At 35.6% G+C, this 19,087-nt stretch overlaps 1 protein-coding gene across 1 annotated transcript; it reads right to left on the bottom strand.

Moving 5' to 3' along the window:
• Nucleotides 1–12,414: 12,414 nt before the first annotated feature.
• LOC147476855 (uncharacterized) lies at nt 12,415–14,806 on the bottom strand. Its single transcript, XM_086585841.1, has 2 exons — nt 14,129–14,806; nt 12,415–13,632 (listed from the first exon to the last, which is right to left on the bottom strand). The coding sequence occupies exons 1-2, from the start codon at nt 14,804–14,806 to the stop codon at nt 12,415–12,417; spliced, it is 1,896 nt and encodes a 631-aa protein (XP_086441967.1).
• Nucleotides 14,807–19,087: the final 4,281 nt, after the last annotated feature.

Here is a 19,087-nt window from a genome sequence, read left to right as displayed (position 1 = left end):
ATATAGCAAAAATAAAAAGTTATAGTTATATACGGTGAAGGGCTTTTAAAGCCCCTCCAATATTACAATGATTTAAGCAATAAATCTATAGTAAGTGAAGTGTTGATTCTCCACACTATGCAGGAAGTCTGGTCTGCATATGAAGCCACCATTGTTGTTCCCCAGTAGCTAGGAGTTGCTCCTCTTTTGGCACATTTATCTGTTCCGAAATTCACTTCTCTCCATGTATTAGTGAGTATGATGGTTGTTTTGGTCTTGAGTCTATTCCATTCTGATTTGCATCTCCAATGTACATTGCTTGTCTGGAAGGCTTGAACTACAACTTTTGAGTCAGATTCAACCACAATTCGATCCCACCCCAACTCAATAGCATTCTTAACACCTTCAACAATTGCAATTGTTTCAGCCACATAGTTGGTTGTAATCCTGAGACATCCTATGAGTGTTCCTATCACCTGGACTATGTCACTACACCATAACAGGATATTTGCAACACACACTTTTTTACTTTTTTTGCTTTGTAATATGTTTTTGCCGTTGGTAAGTCGCTAATGCTATATAAACATTAGGAATGTTGTTTAGGGGCTGTCAACGGGCCGGACTTGAACATGACTCACCTATGTCCAAGTCCCGTCCAAATTATATTTACATTTAGAAGGTCCAAGTCCTGGTCTAGGTCTTGGACAGGCAGACATGATCGGATTCAAGCCTGGCCTAGGTCCAATAAGGTTACATGGAAATAATGTATTTTTTTTATTATTTCTAAAAAAAAATTGAAATAGAGTTGCTCTCCACACTACTGGGGAACAACAATGGTGGCTTCACATGCAGACCAAACTTCCTACATAGTGTGGAGAACCAACACTTCACTTACTATAGATTTATTGCTTAAATCATTATACTAGTGAGTATGATGGTTGCTTTGGTCTTGAGTCTATTCCATTCTGATTTGCATCTCCAATGTACATTGCTTGTCTAGAAGGCTTGAACTACAGCTTTTGAGTCAGATTCAACCACAATTCGATCCCACCCCAACTCAATAGTCTTCTTAACACCTTCAATAATCGCAACTGTTTCAGCCACATTAGGCGTGTTCATAAAAAACCGGAAACCGAAAAACCGAACAAAACCGACTCGAACCGGTCAATTTTTTCGGTTCTTTGTAGACCCAGTTTGGTTCTCGGTTCCTAAAAGTGAAAACCGACTGGGTCGGTACGGTTTTCGGTTTCATGTCTCGGTTAACCGGTGCCAACCGAACCGAACTGTGTTTAGTTCATACCCTAAGTTTTGTTTTATTACAACTGTTGGATTAGAACTTAGAAGTCTAATCCTACAGCGTCTAATCCTTCTCAATCACCAAAAGAGGCTTCGGTAGTTCAGCTCATCTTCTCCATCATTCCACTTATGCTAACAAGAGAAAGAGAACCATTACAAGTAACTCTTCACTAATTATTCACTCTCTAAGTCTTTATTTCTCTTATATATATTTTTACTTAATATATGCAATTAAATCTTACCAATTTATGTTTGATGGCCTAATATTTCGTCCCCCCTCTCTTACTTAGATTCATGGATTCTTCAATGAAACAAACCAATGTGGAAACACAAGTTGCTAATGTGACATTTCAACCTGATGCATCTAACGAGAATGAGGTAGCTGCTGCAAAGCGAAGAAAGAAGAAAGATACGTCGGATGTATGGAGTCACTTCACCAAAGTTGAAGGTAGTGTTCCTTTAAGTTTTACCTGTAACTATTGTAAGACGTCATTTAAGTGTGATTCTATTATTAATGGGACTTCCAGCATGAGGTCTCACATTGCTAGTGTTTGTAAGAAATACCCGAACCATGTACCAAGGACTCGAAGCAATCGACATTGACTTTCAAACCCAAAGAATAAGGTGGGCATGAGCTTGTGGCCATCACATTTAGTCAAGAGTCTTGCGTAGAAGCCATTGCCCAAATGATCACTGTTGATGAGCTTCCATTTAAGTTTGTGAAGTGTGTGAAAGGTTTTTGAACTTTTGTCGAGTTGCTTGTCCACGGCTCCATGTCCCAAGTCGCACAACAATTACTAGACATTGTGTAGCTTTGTACTTGGAGGAGAAAAAGAAGTTGAAGCGTGTCTTGAAAGGTCAAAAAGTTTGTGTTACAACTGATACATGGACTTCTGTTCAAAATATTAATTACATGTGTCTCACCTCTCATTATGTGGATAGTGAATGGAAGTTAAAGAAAAAAATCCTTTGCTTTTGTGTAGTTCCAAACCATAAAAGTGAGACCATTGGGAGGATGGTGGAGAAGTGCTTGCTAGAGTGGTGGTATTGATAGTGTTTTGACTGTTACATGTGATAATGCAAGCTCGAACAAACGAGCTGATTGATTGGTTGAAGAAAAAGACTAGTCATTGGAAAAATATAGTCTTAGAGCATGAATTTTTACAAGTTAGATGTTCGGCTCATATTTTAAATCTTATTGTTCGTGATGGCTTGAAAAAATTTGATGAATCAATTGTTAAGATAAGGAATGCAATAAGATATGTGAGATCATCTCCATCTAGATGGACCACTTGGAAGAAGTGTGTGAAAGATGAAAAAATTGTGTGTGAGAAAAATGTATGCTTAGATGTGGCAACAAGGTGGAACTTGACATATGAGATGTTGGATGCGGGGGAAAAGTTTGAGAAAGCATTTGATAGGCTAGAGGATGAAGATGTTGGATATAGGAATTACTTCGTACCAATAGAGAATGAGGATGGTCTTGAGGATGAAGAAAGCACGAGAACTCCAACCACTGAGCGTAACATTGGGCCTCCGGATGTTAGGGATTGGAAGAGAGCTAGAATGTTTGTTCAATTTCTTCAAGTTTATTTTGAAACAACAAACAAAATTTCTGGTTCTAACTATGTCACTTCTGATCTTTTGTTTAATGAGCTTATCATTGTGAGGACAAGTTTGAAAGATTTATGTGATTCGTCTGATTTATCCTTATATGATATGGGTTTAAGGATGGTTGCAAAATTTGATAAGTATTGGAGCCCCGAAAAGATCAATCCCCTACTGTTAGTTTCAGTGGTTCTTGATCCTTGCTTCAAATTGGAATATGTGAGTTTTAGTATGACGGGGCTGTACGGAACAGCCACTGTTGACTCAATTGAAAAGAAGGTGAAGAACACACTAGTACGTTTGCATGGATGGTATATATGTTAGCAATGGAAAGGGCTCAAGCACAGCACCGCAACATGAAAGTGAACCTATTGTGTCTAGTGATCCGGCGACGAAATGGATGATGCGTAACATGCAGGGAAGTTTAGGGAGTATGTCTGAGGTTGACAAGTATTTGGCGTTGACTCTTGAAGAACAAAATATAGAGGAATTGTTTGATATCTTGGGTTGGTGGAAAGCTAATGCCTCCAAGTATCCCATCCTTTCTCTCATGGCTCGTGATTTGATGGCCATTCCGGTGACTTCCGTTGCATCGGAGTCGGCTTTTAGCATAGGAGGCCGTATAATTGACCCATTTCGTAGCTCTTTGTGACCTAACACAGTTGAAGCCCTCATTTGCACTCAAAATTGGTTGCAGACTAGTGTGAAGCCAATTGATCTTCAAACAGCAATGCGAGAAATAGAGCAATATGACGCAATTGATTCAGGTAATATTATGTGAAAATAAATAGTTTTTTGCACTCCTAACTATTAGTTATACAACTGTTTTATTCTTATTTTGATCGTCTTTGTAGAACCTTTCGAAGCGATGATTTCGTCAAAGAGTAGGTCTGATTGAGGGTTTGAGTTGTCACTTTTGACTTTTGGTAAATAAAACTCTCCGAAGTTTTTTATAACTTGTTTGCATTTGTGTATAATTGGAATTTGCTTTGGTCACTGATTATGGTTATTTAACTGTTTGAAAGTGATTATTAGGTGTAGAACTAAGGATGCAGCAGATTTTGGATCACCTTTGAAGCTTGTTGCTAACTTACTAGTGCAAAAATGTAGAGATTTCCCAATATGGCAGTTTTTGGAGTCATTGTTGGGATGGTTGCTGATTTACTACAGGGAATATGTGAAGATACAGTGAATATGTGAAGATACAATGAATATGTGAAGATATAATAGTTTGATAGTTTTTGGGACCATGATTGGGGGATCATATGTAATAGTTTAGACTTTCTTTTGCATGTTTCTTTTGCTCATCTACCACTTTTGGGTGACTGGGGGATCATATGTAATAGTTTAATTAGACTTCTTTTGTATGTTTCTTTGACTCTACTACATATTGCCTTGTATAGCATTATATCTCTTATAAGTGGACATGTTATTATTGCAATGCTTGAGGATTGTACAATTAGGTCGTGTGATTTCGACACAGAGCATATTTGTGTATTGCATTCACTTGAAAATAGGATGGAATGTATTTCTTCTGATACGGAAGTTCATCTTGCTTTGACACCTTTACAACTTGTTGTGTTTTTTGGTTTTCATAGAAGGATGAGTGTGACAAGTTCGTTATTGTGATTGGGAGTATGTTTAAGAGATATTCATTAAAGGTAATAGCTGTTTCTGATTTTTTTTAAATCCCATGTCCTAAAACATATTTGTGACTAGTAGTTCACTTTCTTCCTTTCACCCATTTACTCACCTCTTCATCTACAAGTCAAACATCTCGAGCTGCAGGCATGTGAGTTGTACATATAGGTTAGATTTACTAAGTTAGTACACACCGCTGAAACAGCAGGAAGTTGGGGGGGGTGGTAAATTTATAGTCCCACATCACCCAGACTGCAAACAATAATAACATTACAAGTCTATAAATATATGGCCTTGGTTAGTTAACCAAATAATGGGCTTGGGCTTGGTGCAAATCAGGCCTTATGTTGGTAAATAAGCATTTTTGGAAAAGGGGCCTAGGCATCGGTTTATAAACCGAACCGAACATAATTTACTGTTCGGTCTGCACCCGGTTTGTGTGATCCATCGGTTTGTTGATGGTTCTGTTTGTTAGGAACCGAGTACTAATGGTTCAGCTCAAGATTTTATCTAAAACCAAACCGAACCGAACCATGGACACCCCTAAGCCACTTAGTTGGTCGAACCGAACCATGGACACCCCTAAGCCACATAGTTAGTTGTAATCCTGAGACCTCCTATGAGTGTTCCTATCACTTGGACACTATTTTACTACACCATAACATCACTTGGACACTATGTTACTACACCATAACAAGATATTTGCAACACACACTTTTTTACTTTTTTTGCTTTGTAACACGTTTTTGCCGTAAGTCCCCAACGCTATATAAACGTTGGGAATGTTGTTTAGGGGCTGTCAACGGGCCGGACTTGAACATGACTCACCTATGTCCAAGTCCCGTCCAAATTATATTTACATTTAGAAGGTCCAAGTCCGGTCTAGGTCCCGGACAGGCAGACATGATCGGATTCGGGCCTGGCCTAGGTCCAATAAGGTTACATGGAAATAATGTATTTTTTTATTATTTCTCTAAAAAAAAACTGAAATAGAGTTGCTCTCCACACTACTGGGGAACTCCTAGCTACAAGGGAACAACAATGGTGGCTTCACATGCAGACCAAACTTCCTACATAGTGTGGAGAACCAACACTTCACTTACTATAGATTTTTTGCTTAAATCATTGTACTAGTGAGTATGATGGTTGCTTTGGTCTTGAGTCTATTCCATTCTGATTTGCATCTCCAATGTACATTGCATGTCTGGAAGGCTTGAACTACAGCTTTTGAGTCAGACTCAACCACAATTCGATCCCACCCCAACTCAATAGCCGTCTTAACACCTTCAACAATTGCAACTGTTTTAGCCACATTAGGCGTGTTCATAAAAAACCGGAAACCAAAAAACCGAACAGAACCAGCTCGAACCAAGCCCATATATTTGCAACACACACTTTTTTACTTTTTTTGCTTTGTAACACGTTTTTGCCGTTGGTAAGTCGCTAACGCTATATAAACGTTGGGAATGTTATTTAGGGGCTGTCAACGGGCCAGACTTGAACATGACTCACCTATGTCCAAGTCCCGTCCAAATTATATTTATATTTAGAAGATCCAAGTCCCGGTCTAGGTCCCGGACAAGCGGACATGATCGGATTCGAGCCTGGCTTAGGTCCAATAAGGTTACATGGAAATAATGTATTTTTTTTTTTTTTTTTATTTCTCTAAAAAAACCTAAAATAGAGTGTAGTAAGACTCAAACCCAAGCCTTATATGTGGCACTACAACACTAATCCATCAAGCCTCTTAACATTTTATGTATACTAGTAGTTACAAATTTAATAGTACTTATTTGAAAAACTAAAAAAATAACCTTAGTTTTTGGGACGGGCCGTTATCGGGTGGGACGGGGTATGTCCATAACTGGCCCAATAGTCTTATCGGACAACATTTAAGTTCTAAATCCCTATCTTATCGGTTCGGATTCAATTGGACTTTGGGCCCGGCCCGGCCCATTGACAGCCCTATGTTTAGTGTTGCTTTAATTCGGGTGAATTTCGATAATTAATTTCTAACACTTTCAAATCAGATAAGTGTTCCAAATCCTGAAAACCCAACACATTTCGAAATTTGGCGATAGAGGCAAACAAAAAATATGGTGCTAAGTGAAATAGAAAACATAACCTCCTCTCTTTCTCTTTTCTCTACCACTGCCGATACTCATCCTCTTCCTAACTAGGGTTTCATTCTCTTCTCTCTCACTGCCGTTCTTCTTTCTAACTGCCGTTGCTAAGTACTTGACTCAATTAATTTCAATGGATAGCTGAAACCCTCTCTTCTTGAAACCAAATTTTGTCCCTCCTCCATGCTCAATCAAAACCCCTTATTATTTCTATAAGTTTTATTTGGAGAAGGGTTTTGATTTGTTGTGCTATTAGATTTTTATTATGTCCTTGTAAATTGTAAACTCACTGTTATCTTGTATTTTGATGGCATTGCCGTTTGAAAAATAACAAACTAAGGGTGTGTTTGTTAAATTTTAACTCATGGAAAGGAAAGGAAATAAAATGGGTGGTCAACTATAGAATGGAATGGAAAAGAAATAATTTTAAATGATATGTGTTTGGTAAACTGGGGAAAGGAATAATCATGTTTGTTTGCAAAAACTATGGAAAGGAATAATTGTATTGTTGAGTGGAGTGTATTAGTAGTAAGTCCCTATTTATTTATTTCCTTTCCTTTCCTTTCTACAAAATTTTCAGGGGTTAGCTAAAGACACAAAACCTTTTCCATTTGTTTCCATATGGAAAAGCCCATTTCCTTTCCATGGGTAAACAAACGCCTTAAAAACTATGGAAAAGGTGGACCACTCTTATTTTCCTTTCCTTTCCATAGTGTTTCCATCATAACAAACACACCCTAACAAGATCAATTCCAAGAGAACTCAGAAAGCTTTCAAACCTCAAAGTCTTGTAAGAATGAAAAGACATGGTTGAATGAAAATTAAGATTAAATTTGGAGTCATCTTTAATTAGTTTATTTCTCCAGCCTCCTTTTAAATGCAAACCAATTTATTCTACGAGTAATTGCCTGAGAAGCATGTGCCTGGGTTTTATGGTTGGGGTTGTCCAAAATGAGTTGTTGTAATGTTTCTGGAGAAATGAAATTGAGGGGATGGATGGGTTGGTTTATCACTCCTATACGTCTATGTTGGGTTAGGAATACAATTCGTTTAGATCCAATGTTAGTCATTCAGTTTATGTAACTAACAATGAATGGCTTAGTGTTTTTTGGCAGTTAAACTCTTGTGAAGTTCGATTGTGTTGACAAGGGAAGTAAAAATGAATTAGTAAATAGTTCGGCATATGAGTAAGATGGAAAGAGATGTCTTACGTCAGCGAATTTCACATGTACTTCTGAAATGAGAAAGTGTGTTGCATTTGTTTGATATATTTTGATAAACTTTCCTTTTGGCATGTACTTGTTGAAAGCTTGTTAGATATAATTATTATTCCGTGTGACCTTTTTTTTGTGTGTTAACTACTTAATTACCAATTATAATGAGTGAGTTTGTTGTATGTGTTTCCATTCTAATAAGCTTTCCATGTTGCGATGTTTGTTTCGCCTTCATACTTACCCTCTATATTTGTTTTGGGTACAATTAAATGTAAACTTAACGTGATATAATGGAGATAAAACTGTAAATTTGGATTCTCTACTTGTATAGTAACTGATCCACCTATATATCTTGAAATTGTATAGTTTGGGCTTTAGGACTTGGATTGCTTGTAGTTCCATCTGATTGTTTGTAGGCTTCTAGAATTATATTGCTTTTCTGATTTGTGCTCTTACATAGTTGTCCTTGACCTGCACTTTGATTTCCAGATGTGTACTAGGCACATGATGGCTGTTATAGACCAAATGTCTCTTGTTAGGGGGCTTATCTTCTTCCAATTGAGAACATCATTCCTTGAGTGAATTGTGTTAGGAACCACAACCCAAATGAATATACTTACTATTTACCAATTACCACAACATTACAAATTTTTCTCTCAAATGTACCAATTAAGTACGAAAATGTCAATTCGAGCCTAGTGAAGATTCACTATGTCTTTAAGACAGATTTTCCCCCTCATGATATTTCAAGGTTAGATGGGAAACTGTCTCCCAAAATAGAACAAATTTTTCCTTCTATGGAAAACACCACTTCAATTCCATAGAATTAGCGATCTCAATATTGTGTTTTGACTAAGAACGTACAGAGAGGAGAAGAGATGTTGAAAGTGATATTTCTTCATACAAACACATCCAATATTTATAGGAGAGTAGTGTCTTTTCGAAACAACAATGCAACTGTTTGAACAGTCACACTTTTCGAAATGACGCACATTTTCAGCATAATACAACGATTCGAACCATTGCATCTTTCGAAATGTCGCATCTTTTTGGCATAATGCAACGTTTCAAACTATGAAAAACTATTAAGCCTTATGGGCCCAAACAGATTGGGCCTTGTTAAAAAAATTGTTATCCAAAAAGAATACACACCACTTAGCCATGCTAGCCGAACAGACGACTGCGTGTGTGTGTTTCTTGTTGAGCTTGATTGGGTTCCGTCTCCCCACAATTATTAGGGCTTATAAAGTAAACAACTCTTTAGTGTTTTTTCCATGTGGGACTAAGTGTTTTTCACACTCATTTCTCAATGGATTTATGCAAATCCAAGTTCCATGTGTTCACAACATTTTGATGCCTGTTTCATAAAAACTAGTGAACGATTTCTCTTCTGCCTGTTTTCACTTAAGCATCGACCTAACAACAATGAACTATGGCAGCATGGCTTGGCTTGATTCCAATTTTCTTAGACTCGGATACGTACGCAACTTCTCTAGAAGTGCAGCCAAATTACACTCTCAACCAAAACCAGTTTGTGTAAATAGGTCTCCCAGAAATTACCCTTTACAGCCTTACAGGTACTATGCCCTGGTGAGTGTGAGAAACAGTGTTCGTTATTTGTTAAACTTGGAACATAAAGTATGCAGAAGACATGTGATTTGGAGTTTCACCGCGTTAAGGAATGTGCGCGTCTCTTCCGATCCTCGTGTGTGCTTGTCCACTTAACTAGCTAAAAATTTAACTACAGATCAAGTTTACTTCAAATCAATTAAAGAAAAACAATCAATCAGGAATTTATGGACATTGGGCAAAATAACACGCGCTTACATTTTTGAATTCTGACTTGCAAGTAAAGAACTCGAGACATAACTACTAACTATAGATTAGCAGACACTTAACAATAGATAGGAATTGAAGGAGCGACAACACCTTTATAGAGAAGTTTCCTTTGCCATGTACCAAACTTCTGAGCATGCTCGATCAATGTTTGTGGTCAGACTTCCTTGTTTCTGAAACTGACACCCAAAGGTAAACCGAGATACTTACATGGAACTATGGAAGCGTATCACCCCCCTTGTTAGCAATTTGGGAATTCGGTATGGGAATAGATCAAGAATTATTCGGCGACTCAAAAAAACGGTACGGTCAAATATTCGGTCAAAAATTCGTAATACGGCAATTATGTGGTGTTTAATTAATACGTGTTTTAAATATTTTGTTGCAAAAATTCGGAAGTAAAAAATTCGTGATATTTTATTAGTAAATATTAATAATAGTTGTTATTCTTTACAACATAACAAACATATCCAAGCAATTTAGCTACAAAAACATTGAAACCAATTGAACGATCTATATAGGTGCATTCATTTATTTGTTCTTGGATTGAAATTACAGTTCAAACTTCAAAATACACACATCATGATATGATAATTTAAATATTACCCAAAAAGTATAAAAGTAAAGTTTTTGGATTAATTTATCACTATGAATGTAAGAGTGGGGCACTTAAAATAAGAGTGAGGATATAAAATACATAAAAAATAACAAAAGCGCAACTGAATTTTCATTCATGTTTTTCTTCTTCTTTTTTAGCCCAATTTTTGAAAAATTCGCCAAAAACCGAATTATTCGTTTCAAAGCAAAAAATCGCGAATTATTTTGAATGTTTGAAACATTCGGAAGTATTATATGTATTGCCCTTCAAAAATTTGGTTCGCGAATTATTCACGAATAATTCGGCAAATTGCTAACAAGGATCACCCCTGCAAACCCATTAGATCATAATGGACATTCACATTTTTCGGCATTTTTGCATTTATTCTTTATGTTGTAAATTGACTATGGATAAGCTTAAGTCAACTCATGTTTATAGGAGCAATTGAGCAAATGCAGACCTGTCTTGAACTCTTGATTGTTTCATTGTTGAACAGTAATCAGGAGTGATTTTTTGCTCCCATCAATAATTCCTCCAAGGGCTCCAAGCTCAATCAAGAAGCAACACATGTTTATAATATTTTGAAATTCAACTACCAATAACCGCTTTTTTCTTAGACTTACCAATTTGCCCTCGTCAAAATTTAAAGAGAAAATCTAAAATATTTGTTGAAAAAATAATAGGAAATGATCTTTCAAATGTGTTTTTTTCATCTTCTATGTCTACTCATGAATAGAGTGATTCCCTATAAATCTCTTTTTTATTGGCCTGGGGCTCAAATGGTGATTATTGATTTTTTTATTAAATTAAATAACTAAAAAAGGAATTTTTTACCAATATTCTAAGGATAAAATCAGAAAGGTACGTAAATCTAAAGAATAAAGAAATCTGTTGCTAGCTAGATCTCCAATATAGTTGACAGGTGTTGTTTCGTGATTGGGTTTGGAGCCCTTGGAGGGAATATCGCTAGGAGCAAAAAATCACTCAAGTAATCAACTAGCCAAATTCAACTCATAAAGTTCAAAGTCGTCGTGAATGGAATTTCCTAGAAACTGGCCTTAACACGTTTAAACCAGTGTAGTCAGGGCGCAAAGAGACACACTTTAGTGCCTCGCCTTGACCAAGGCGCGGGAGGTAACATAAGATGCGAGTTTTTTGTGCCTTTTGTTGAGGCGCGAGCCATATTAACTTTTACAGTTTTTTCATTTTTTTTTTTACAATTTATGTTATACGTGACACATTTACACTCGATCCAATTGTTGTATGGTACAAGAAATTGTACGAATTTAGTAAGTTTCATTTTGGAGTACACTCTAAACTTAATTTTGACTAATTTTTGTTAAGTTGTATAGATTGAGAGAAGACACAAAGATGAATTAAATGAAGTTTTACGGGATTCTAAAATTTGAATCACGTGTTCTATTTCATGAAGAACTCATTTGGCTTAATTCGATTGGTTCATTATTTTAGTTTATTAAAGTTGAGCTAGATTATATTGAAAGATACGAGTTTTATTTTGCTCTTTATTTATTGCTTAAGATTTTTCTTTTAAATGACTACAATGGTTTCATGTTTACAATTACATAAAATTAATTTTAAAGTTTGGCTAAGCAAATCAGTGATAATTCATGTCATATTTAATATTTATTTTATTTTTTATTTGATATATTTATTTTTTTATTACTATGCGCCTCACTTCAATCAAGTGCGCGCCACACCTCGCACCTAAGGCACAAAGAGGGTGTTGTGCCTTAGGTGCGGTTTAACGCCTTGACTACACTGGTTTAAATTAAACTTAAAAATAAAAATAAAATAAAAATAAAACTACTTATATTAATACCTCTTAATTGGCTATGGCCAGAAACAGTGGCGGAGCTAGGAATTTCCTCCAGGGGGGGTCTAGTGCGAAGTCACTAGTAAAGACAAGTCGACAAATAAAAAAAACAAAAAACAACAACAACAACAACAACAACTGTAACAATATTAACAACTTATATAATCAATACTTTGTATTAGAAAAGATCACCCAACAAACGAAAATGAGTATCGATTGTATATAAATAGTATAAATACAAAATAAATAAATAAAAACGTTTTTCAATTCTACTAACCTAACAATTCACAATTGCCCTCGGCGATGTGAAGGACCCATCTTTTGGAAGCGTTGAACGATTGCTTCATCATCAATGCTATCAAATATGTCTCGTTCTATGTATGTAACCAAACAATCATTCAACCATTCATCTCCCATTCGGTTGCGTAACCGATTCTTTATCATGTGCATAGCAGAAAATGCTCTCTCTACAATGGCGGTAGCAACAGGCAGAATTAGTGGCAATGTCATCAACAAGAACACTAGTGGATAGACAATATTTTTCTTCATCTCTATCATCTTCTTAGCAAGTTCACTAATCCCTTTCAACTGTGAAAATAGAAGGTTGGAGCACACATTAACAACATAATTATCTAGCTGATCTTGAAGGGTCATGAGATCAATAGGTGAAAAATCATTAGGATAAAATTCAGCAAGACGTATTAAACTCTTCTTATCAAAAGCAAGGAAAGAATCATTTGGATTCAAGCAAGCAACACAAAGAAGCAATTCTGTATTCACTTTGTCAAACCAACTATTTAACTCACAAAGGTACCAGTCTATACATTTGTAGAATAAATCTACACGGTAATAATGAAGATTTGTCATATCTTCAGCATTACGTCGTGATCGTCCCCTTGCTATGAACTTTTCTTCCATGTTAGGTATGGAGATAGTATTTTTAGCGGAAAAAGAAGATACATCAGCCATAAGCATAACCCATTTATCATCTTTCACCCTTTGCAGTCTTTCCTGGGATACTTTAACTAGTGTCATTGCATTGACAATATCTTGATCACTTCTTTGCAATGCTTTTGATAAATCATGAGTAATTCCCAATATCTTTTTCATTAAGTGTAAGATGAAAATGAAATCAAAATGTTGCAAAGAGCCTAACAAAGCGGATGCTTCTCCTCTTTGTTCTGAATTTAGACCATCTTCTACCACAACCTCAAGAACTTCGATAACTAAAGGAAACACGACAAGAAAGCGGACAAGTGTAGCATAATGCGAACCCCAGCGCGTGTCACCAGGCCGTTTCAAACTAATCTCTTGATTGAGACCCTGTCCACTTGGAAGTTCACCAGATTCTACTTCTTCAAGAACTTTGTTATTGTGGCTTTCCGTAAGAATTTCTCGACGTTTACAGGAAGTTGCACAAGTATTCACAACACTAGAAAACAAGTTAAAGAACAAAGCAATGTGGGTGTTATTTTTAGCAACAACAACTAGTGATAATTGAAGCTAATGGCCGAAACAATGAACATAGAAAGCAGATCCATTATCCTTCAAGATGAGGGCTTTGAGACTGTTGAACTCACCTCGCATATTACTAGCTCCGTCATAACCTTGACCACGCAATCTTGATATACACAATACATGCTTGCAAAAAAGTGATTCAAGAGCCATTTTGAGAGATATGGCACTAGTTTCTTGAACATGAACAATTCCTAAAAAATGTTCAACCAAACATCCATGAGTATCTACAAAATGCAAAATAACAGTCATTTGTTCTTTAATTGATATGTCTTGAGATTCATCAACTAACACAACAAAAAAAGAATCTCCAAGCTTTTTAAGGATGGCATTTGAGATTTCCACTGCAACAGAGTTGACAATATCTTTTTGAATATCAGGAGAGTCAAGGTGACATTCTTAGGAGAATCTCGTATAGAAGTCTTAATGACATTATTGTGATTGGTTGTGTAGTTCAAGAGCCCAAGAAAAATTCCAGGATTACTTGAGGTAGGTTTCTCGTCATGACCCTGAATGCTAATCCTTGTCGTAGAATAAATCGACAACAATCAATCACTGCTTGCAAATGAACTCGGTAGTCCCATCGAGATTTTTTTGATTGCCTTCCAATAAAAGTTCGAATTTCTTGTTTCTGATTTAGTAAAGCTTGCCATTTCCTATATGCGACATTGTGAGCATTATTAGGCCCCCCAACATGTTTCTGCAATGCTTGTTTATCTTTCCAATTTCTATAACCCTTAATCACAAAAGAATCACCGCCTCCTTGGTCCCCATGGTCTGGTCTGAATAGATAGCAATGCAAGCAAAAAACTGCATCTTCATGTATGATGTACTTTACCCAATCACCTTCACGAAACCACATAGCACAGAACTTGCGGTTTTTATTGTTCGTACGTGTAATTGGGTATGTGTGCTCTTTAGGCTGAAAAGGACCCTTTTGTAGATATGCTTGTTGCACAAATTCTTGTTTATTATGAGAATAATCAATGATTTGATGCCATAACCCAGGATCTGAAGGAAGATTTGTATGATCAACTTCTACACGACTTCGCTTTAAGACAGGTTGCTCTTCAATGACTTGATTGAGGGGAGTGTTTTCTAATATCGTCGGTGTCGTCGATAATTGATTAGGATTCGACTTCTTTATAAGGAATTTATCCATAGTTGTTATTCCTTCAATGGTACGGGAGAGATAGGAGATGTGGAGAAGGGTTGCGCCCAACTGCCCAAGCGAAGCCAAGACGGCTAGCAGACTTAGCAGTTAATATAAACAAATAATGAGAGTAGGATAATCACAGGAGCAGATAAGAATAATTCCCAACGACCATTCTTCACCAAACCCGAACCAACCAACCGAGCATTTTGATTCAACAACAACAACAATCCCAAACCTCAATAAAAACCCTTCACCCAACAATCCTAGGCCCTATTCCAACTAAAGGAAAAGAAAGCGAATATGAAAAACCTATAATGGAATTGATGATATGACCAATCAGACCTGACTATGTCGCCATCAGAAGAAGTCAAAGCCTCCCAAAAATCAAAGGCGCTGAGGGTTTGTCAGTCTGTGAGACATTGAGAGTTGAGATAGTTGAGCGAGTGAAAAATGAAAATGAGAAACAAAAATATGTGGGCGGGCCTAAGCAATTAATTTCTTTTTTTGTTTTGGTTGAATTGTGGATTGTGTATGTGGGCCTATTGTTTAGTACTAGTTTTTTTTTTTTACACAAATTCAGAGGGGGCCTACGCACTACCTGGCCTATATATGGCTCTGCCACTGGCCATAAATCTTTAACCAAACTAAATATGGCTAGGATTCTTTAGGGAATTAGTATTGGGGATGGTGGAAATTTCTTGAATAATTTCAATAGTTATCCTAGCATGTGGTGATCATTCCGATAAACCTCGCAAATACCGCCATCATGGGAGGCGATGGAGGTGGTTGTGGAGGCAGTTGAGGCGGAGGTGGTGGTTGTTAGGTATCATATAGGACATATCTATCTATATATTATTTGAAAAGACTCCTCTATCTACAGTATCCATTTCCTCTTTGCCCCTATTAATTTTCATTAATTTCAGTTATTGTTCAAAACAAAATATGTAATATAAGCTATATAGTAGAAGGGTATAAAGGTAAATTAGACATCCCACTTTCCATCTAGTGGACTTTTGTTTTCTAGTTTTACTCTCTCCTATTTCATTGATTTACATCATCCAAAATAAATGCTATTAATAAATTATCTTTTGGTAATGGTAAATAGTTAAGTAGAATTAATTTTGACCTATTTTCCTATAAACGTGGGCTCCATAGTTTTGTCTTCATATAGCAACTCTATGAGCTTGTTTTTTTTGTTTTGACATATGGAGAAAGTGGTCCCAAAACTTGATTGTTGCGCCATATTTACGATTTTGCCATAGATTTTTTTTACTTTTTTTAGTAAATTTTGATAGCGCACCGTAGAGGCTTCTAAACCCAAAAAATTTACAAAAAACAATAAATCAACAAAGGACAACTTTTTTTCCTTTTACTAGGAAAAAAAAAATGAAATTCTTTTTATATTAATAGCAAATCAAATTCAATTTAAATTTTTTTCTGCAATACTAACAAATTCCAATGATTTCTCATATTTTTCAATGTAAGAAAATAAAAATTAAAAACCAAAAAATGCTCCTAAAATTATGGATGTATTTGTGGCAACTTATTATTAAGTGGGACCTGTTGAATTTTTTTATTTTTTCCTCTTTTCGTGAATACATGAATAATATGGATTAATTGTATTTAGGTTGAATTTATTAACCAAATAATATCCATTTTTTTTTCTCCGTAAACATTAGATGATTATTATTATTATTATTATTTCATGTAAACAAACAAATCGAATGACCACACTCCTGGAGCATGCACAAAAGGCTAGTTCAAACATAGTACAAAATATTGAGATATGGCGAAATATTGATTCTTGATTTATGGATATGTATCATGGATATATCCTTCTATCTGGGGAAATTTTACATAGGGGCATCTGCAAATATCACTCTATATCGACAAATATCGATAAATATCCACAAATACCAACAGACTATGTGTAGGTGTTTTTTACTGTAAATATCGTGGATACACATGGATATATCGTGACATATCGACAAAATATCCACAAATAAATATGTATGTGTGTGGATATTTTTTGACTGCAAATCATTGATATTTTCTTTAAATGTAGTGATATTTTTAATATGAACTACTATATTGTTCAAAAATGCTAACTAATTTATTTGCACATATTTATCGTTTTGCAATCAATTTTGGTCATCAACTCTCCCTTCAAATCAAGTTTCACTCTCCTCTGCTTCATTTTAAATCAACTCCCATCACTTTTATTATTTTTTTCAATATCCACCACCACGACCATCCAATGTTATATATCAAAACCAGCCCAACAAAAGTATTGAATCATTGGGTTGAATCGGGTTGGTGGTCCCACCAGTGGGTCAATGACTTGAATCACATAAACTATTTTAACTAATATATATTTATTCCATTGTAGTAAAACATAGTAGTTAATAGAAATGTTTTGTGTCACCTACAGTCCCCAAGAGACTTGGAATCAAACCCTCCAACCAGCATTTAAGACTTTATTATAACATTTATTATTCTCATTTGTGTAGTAATAGTAATAATACTAACTAGAAAGTAGACATGTGCATACGCACCGGCTCTTTTAAAAATTTGCTCAACAATCATAACTATACATATAGAAATCTTTTAACAAATCGTGATTCTTGTTTTCGTCGCTAACCCGTTTTAATTTCCTAACCAATTGTTTTAATTATCAAGTCTTAAAAACCCATTTTCATTTCTCAACAAATTGTTTTAATTAAGTTTTAAAAACCCATTTTTTAATTGGTAGAGGGATCTCGTTTTAATTTAGAAGTGTGACACCCATTTTTAATAAGAAAGGGATTCCCATTTTAATTAGAAGTGCTAGATTTTTCTTTTTCAATAGGAGAGGAATTCCCATTATAATATAAGAAGGATTCCCGTTTTAATAGGTGTTGATGACGTGGAATTTTAAAAGAGCTCAAAAAATACCCCTTGTGGAAGCTTTAATATTAATATATAGATAGATATGTACCAAATATTGACATTAGTAAGTGGTTGGTATAGTAGTAGGTGGGCACAGTTCCCACTGTGGTAGGTGGGCACAATGGAAATTACAAGAGATTAAAAGTTTGAATCTATGCCAAAGCAAAAAAATGAATTTTCCATTTTGAATAAATATCGTGGATACAGACAAGAATATCGTTGGAATATCACCTATTTATCGCAATAAATTCAATTATATATTATCATATCCACCATATCATCGATATATCTACAAATATCGTCGATATATGCACTGGAATTTATCCAATAGAATATCGTGATATCTATATATCTTTTCTTTAATTTCTTGATATATATCGTGATATTTTGTACAATGAGTTCAAATATATCTGTTTTGTGTACAAAGATAGGACAGAGTATCAGGTTGGGTTTACTCGAATCCAACCTTAACCGAATCCAATTTGGGTCAGGTTCGGGTCAAGAAACCTATCCGTTTTTGTATTCGAATATACGGATATGCCAGTCGAATTCGAATACGTAGAAATAATAAAATATCAAATATCAAATTATTTTCAATATATTAATACAAAATTTTAGTGTTATCCGTTCGGATTTCTATTCAGATTTGGATTCCGGTTCGGTTTTGGATTTGGTAGAAATATGAGAAAAATTTTGAAATTTGGATTCGGATATAGCCATACCCGACCCGTTTCCTACCCCATACAAAGGCGATAGAAAGAATAATATATATTCATGATTCATGTATCTATCCATGTAATTCCTAAAGGTATGTGTATGTAACACTACAACATTTTCTGTAATTTAGAATTTTAATCGGTAAATTCTTCATATAAAATATGGATAAAAGTTGTTGTCCATGCTTTTTAGTATTTGCAACACTTCATTTGCAACCTGTATGTTGTATTGTTGTTCATAGGATTTTACCAGGAAAAAACTTCCAATCAAGGTCCACTACTCCACTGAGGTTATTTCTCGCAATTGGGTCCGTGCCTTGAATTCAGTGATTAACTCTACCCAAGAGTCAATTGTGGTCCATATAAAGACAACATTAATTTCACTAGGCTCCAATGACAACCTATATTGTGATCATACAACTAATACAAGTAAGGAATCCATATGGGATCTCTCTGTTTCATTAGTTTTGTCGTCATCATTATAACTGGAGCTGAGATCTTGTATAGCCTTCAAAAGATCCGGACAGTACCAGATCCAGGGGTTTCGCCAGCTTGTTTGCCTGAAGCCCTGAACTGCTCATAGGGAATCAGAATTCATCTCCATATTTAAGCAGTTGATAAGCACCATGGGACACATACATAC

The sequence above is a fragment of the Coptis chinensis genome, chromosome 9 (assembly GCF_015680905.1).
Source record: "Coptis chinensis isolate HL-2020 chromosome 9, ASM1568090v1, whole genome shotgun sequence".
NCBI classification, from domain to species: Eukaryota; Viridiplantae; Streptophyta; class Magnoliopsida; order Ranunculales; family Ranunculaceae; genus Coptis; species Coptis chinensis.
Note: the sequence above shows the minus strand (reverse complement) of the source record. Positions and strands in the feature narration are given on the sequence as shown.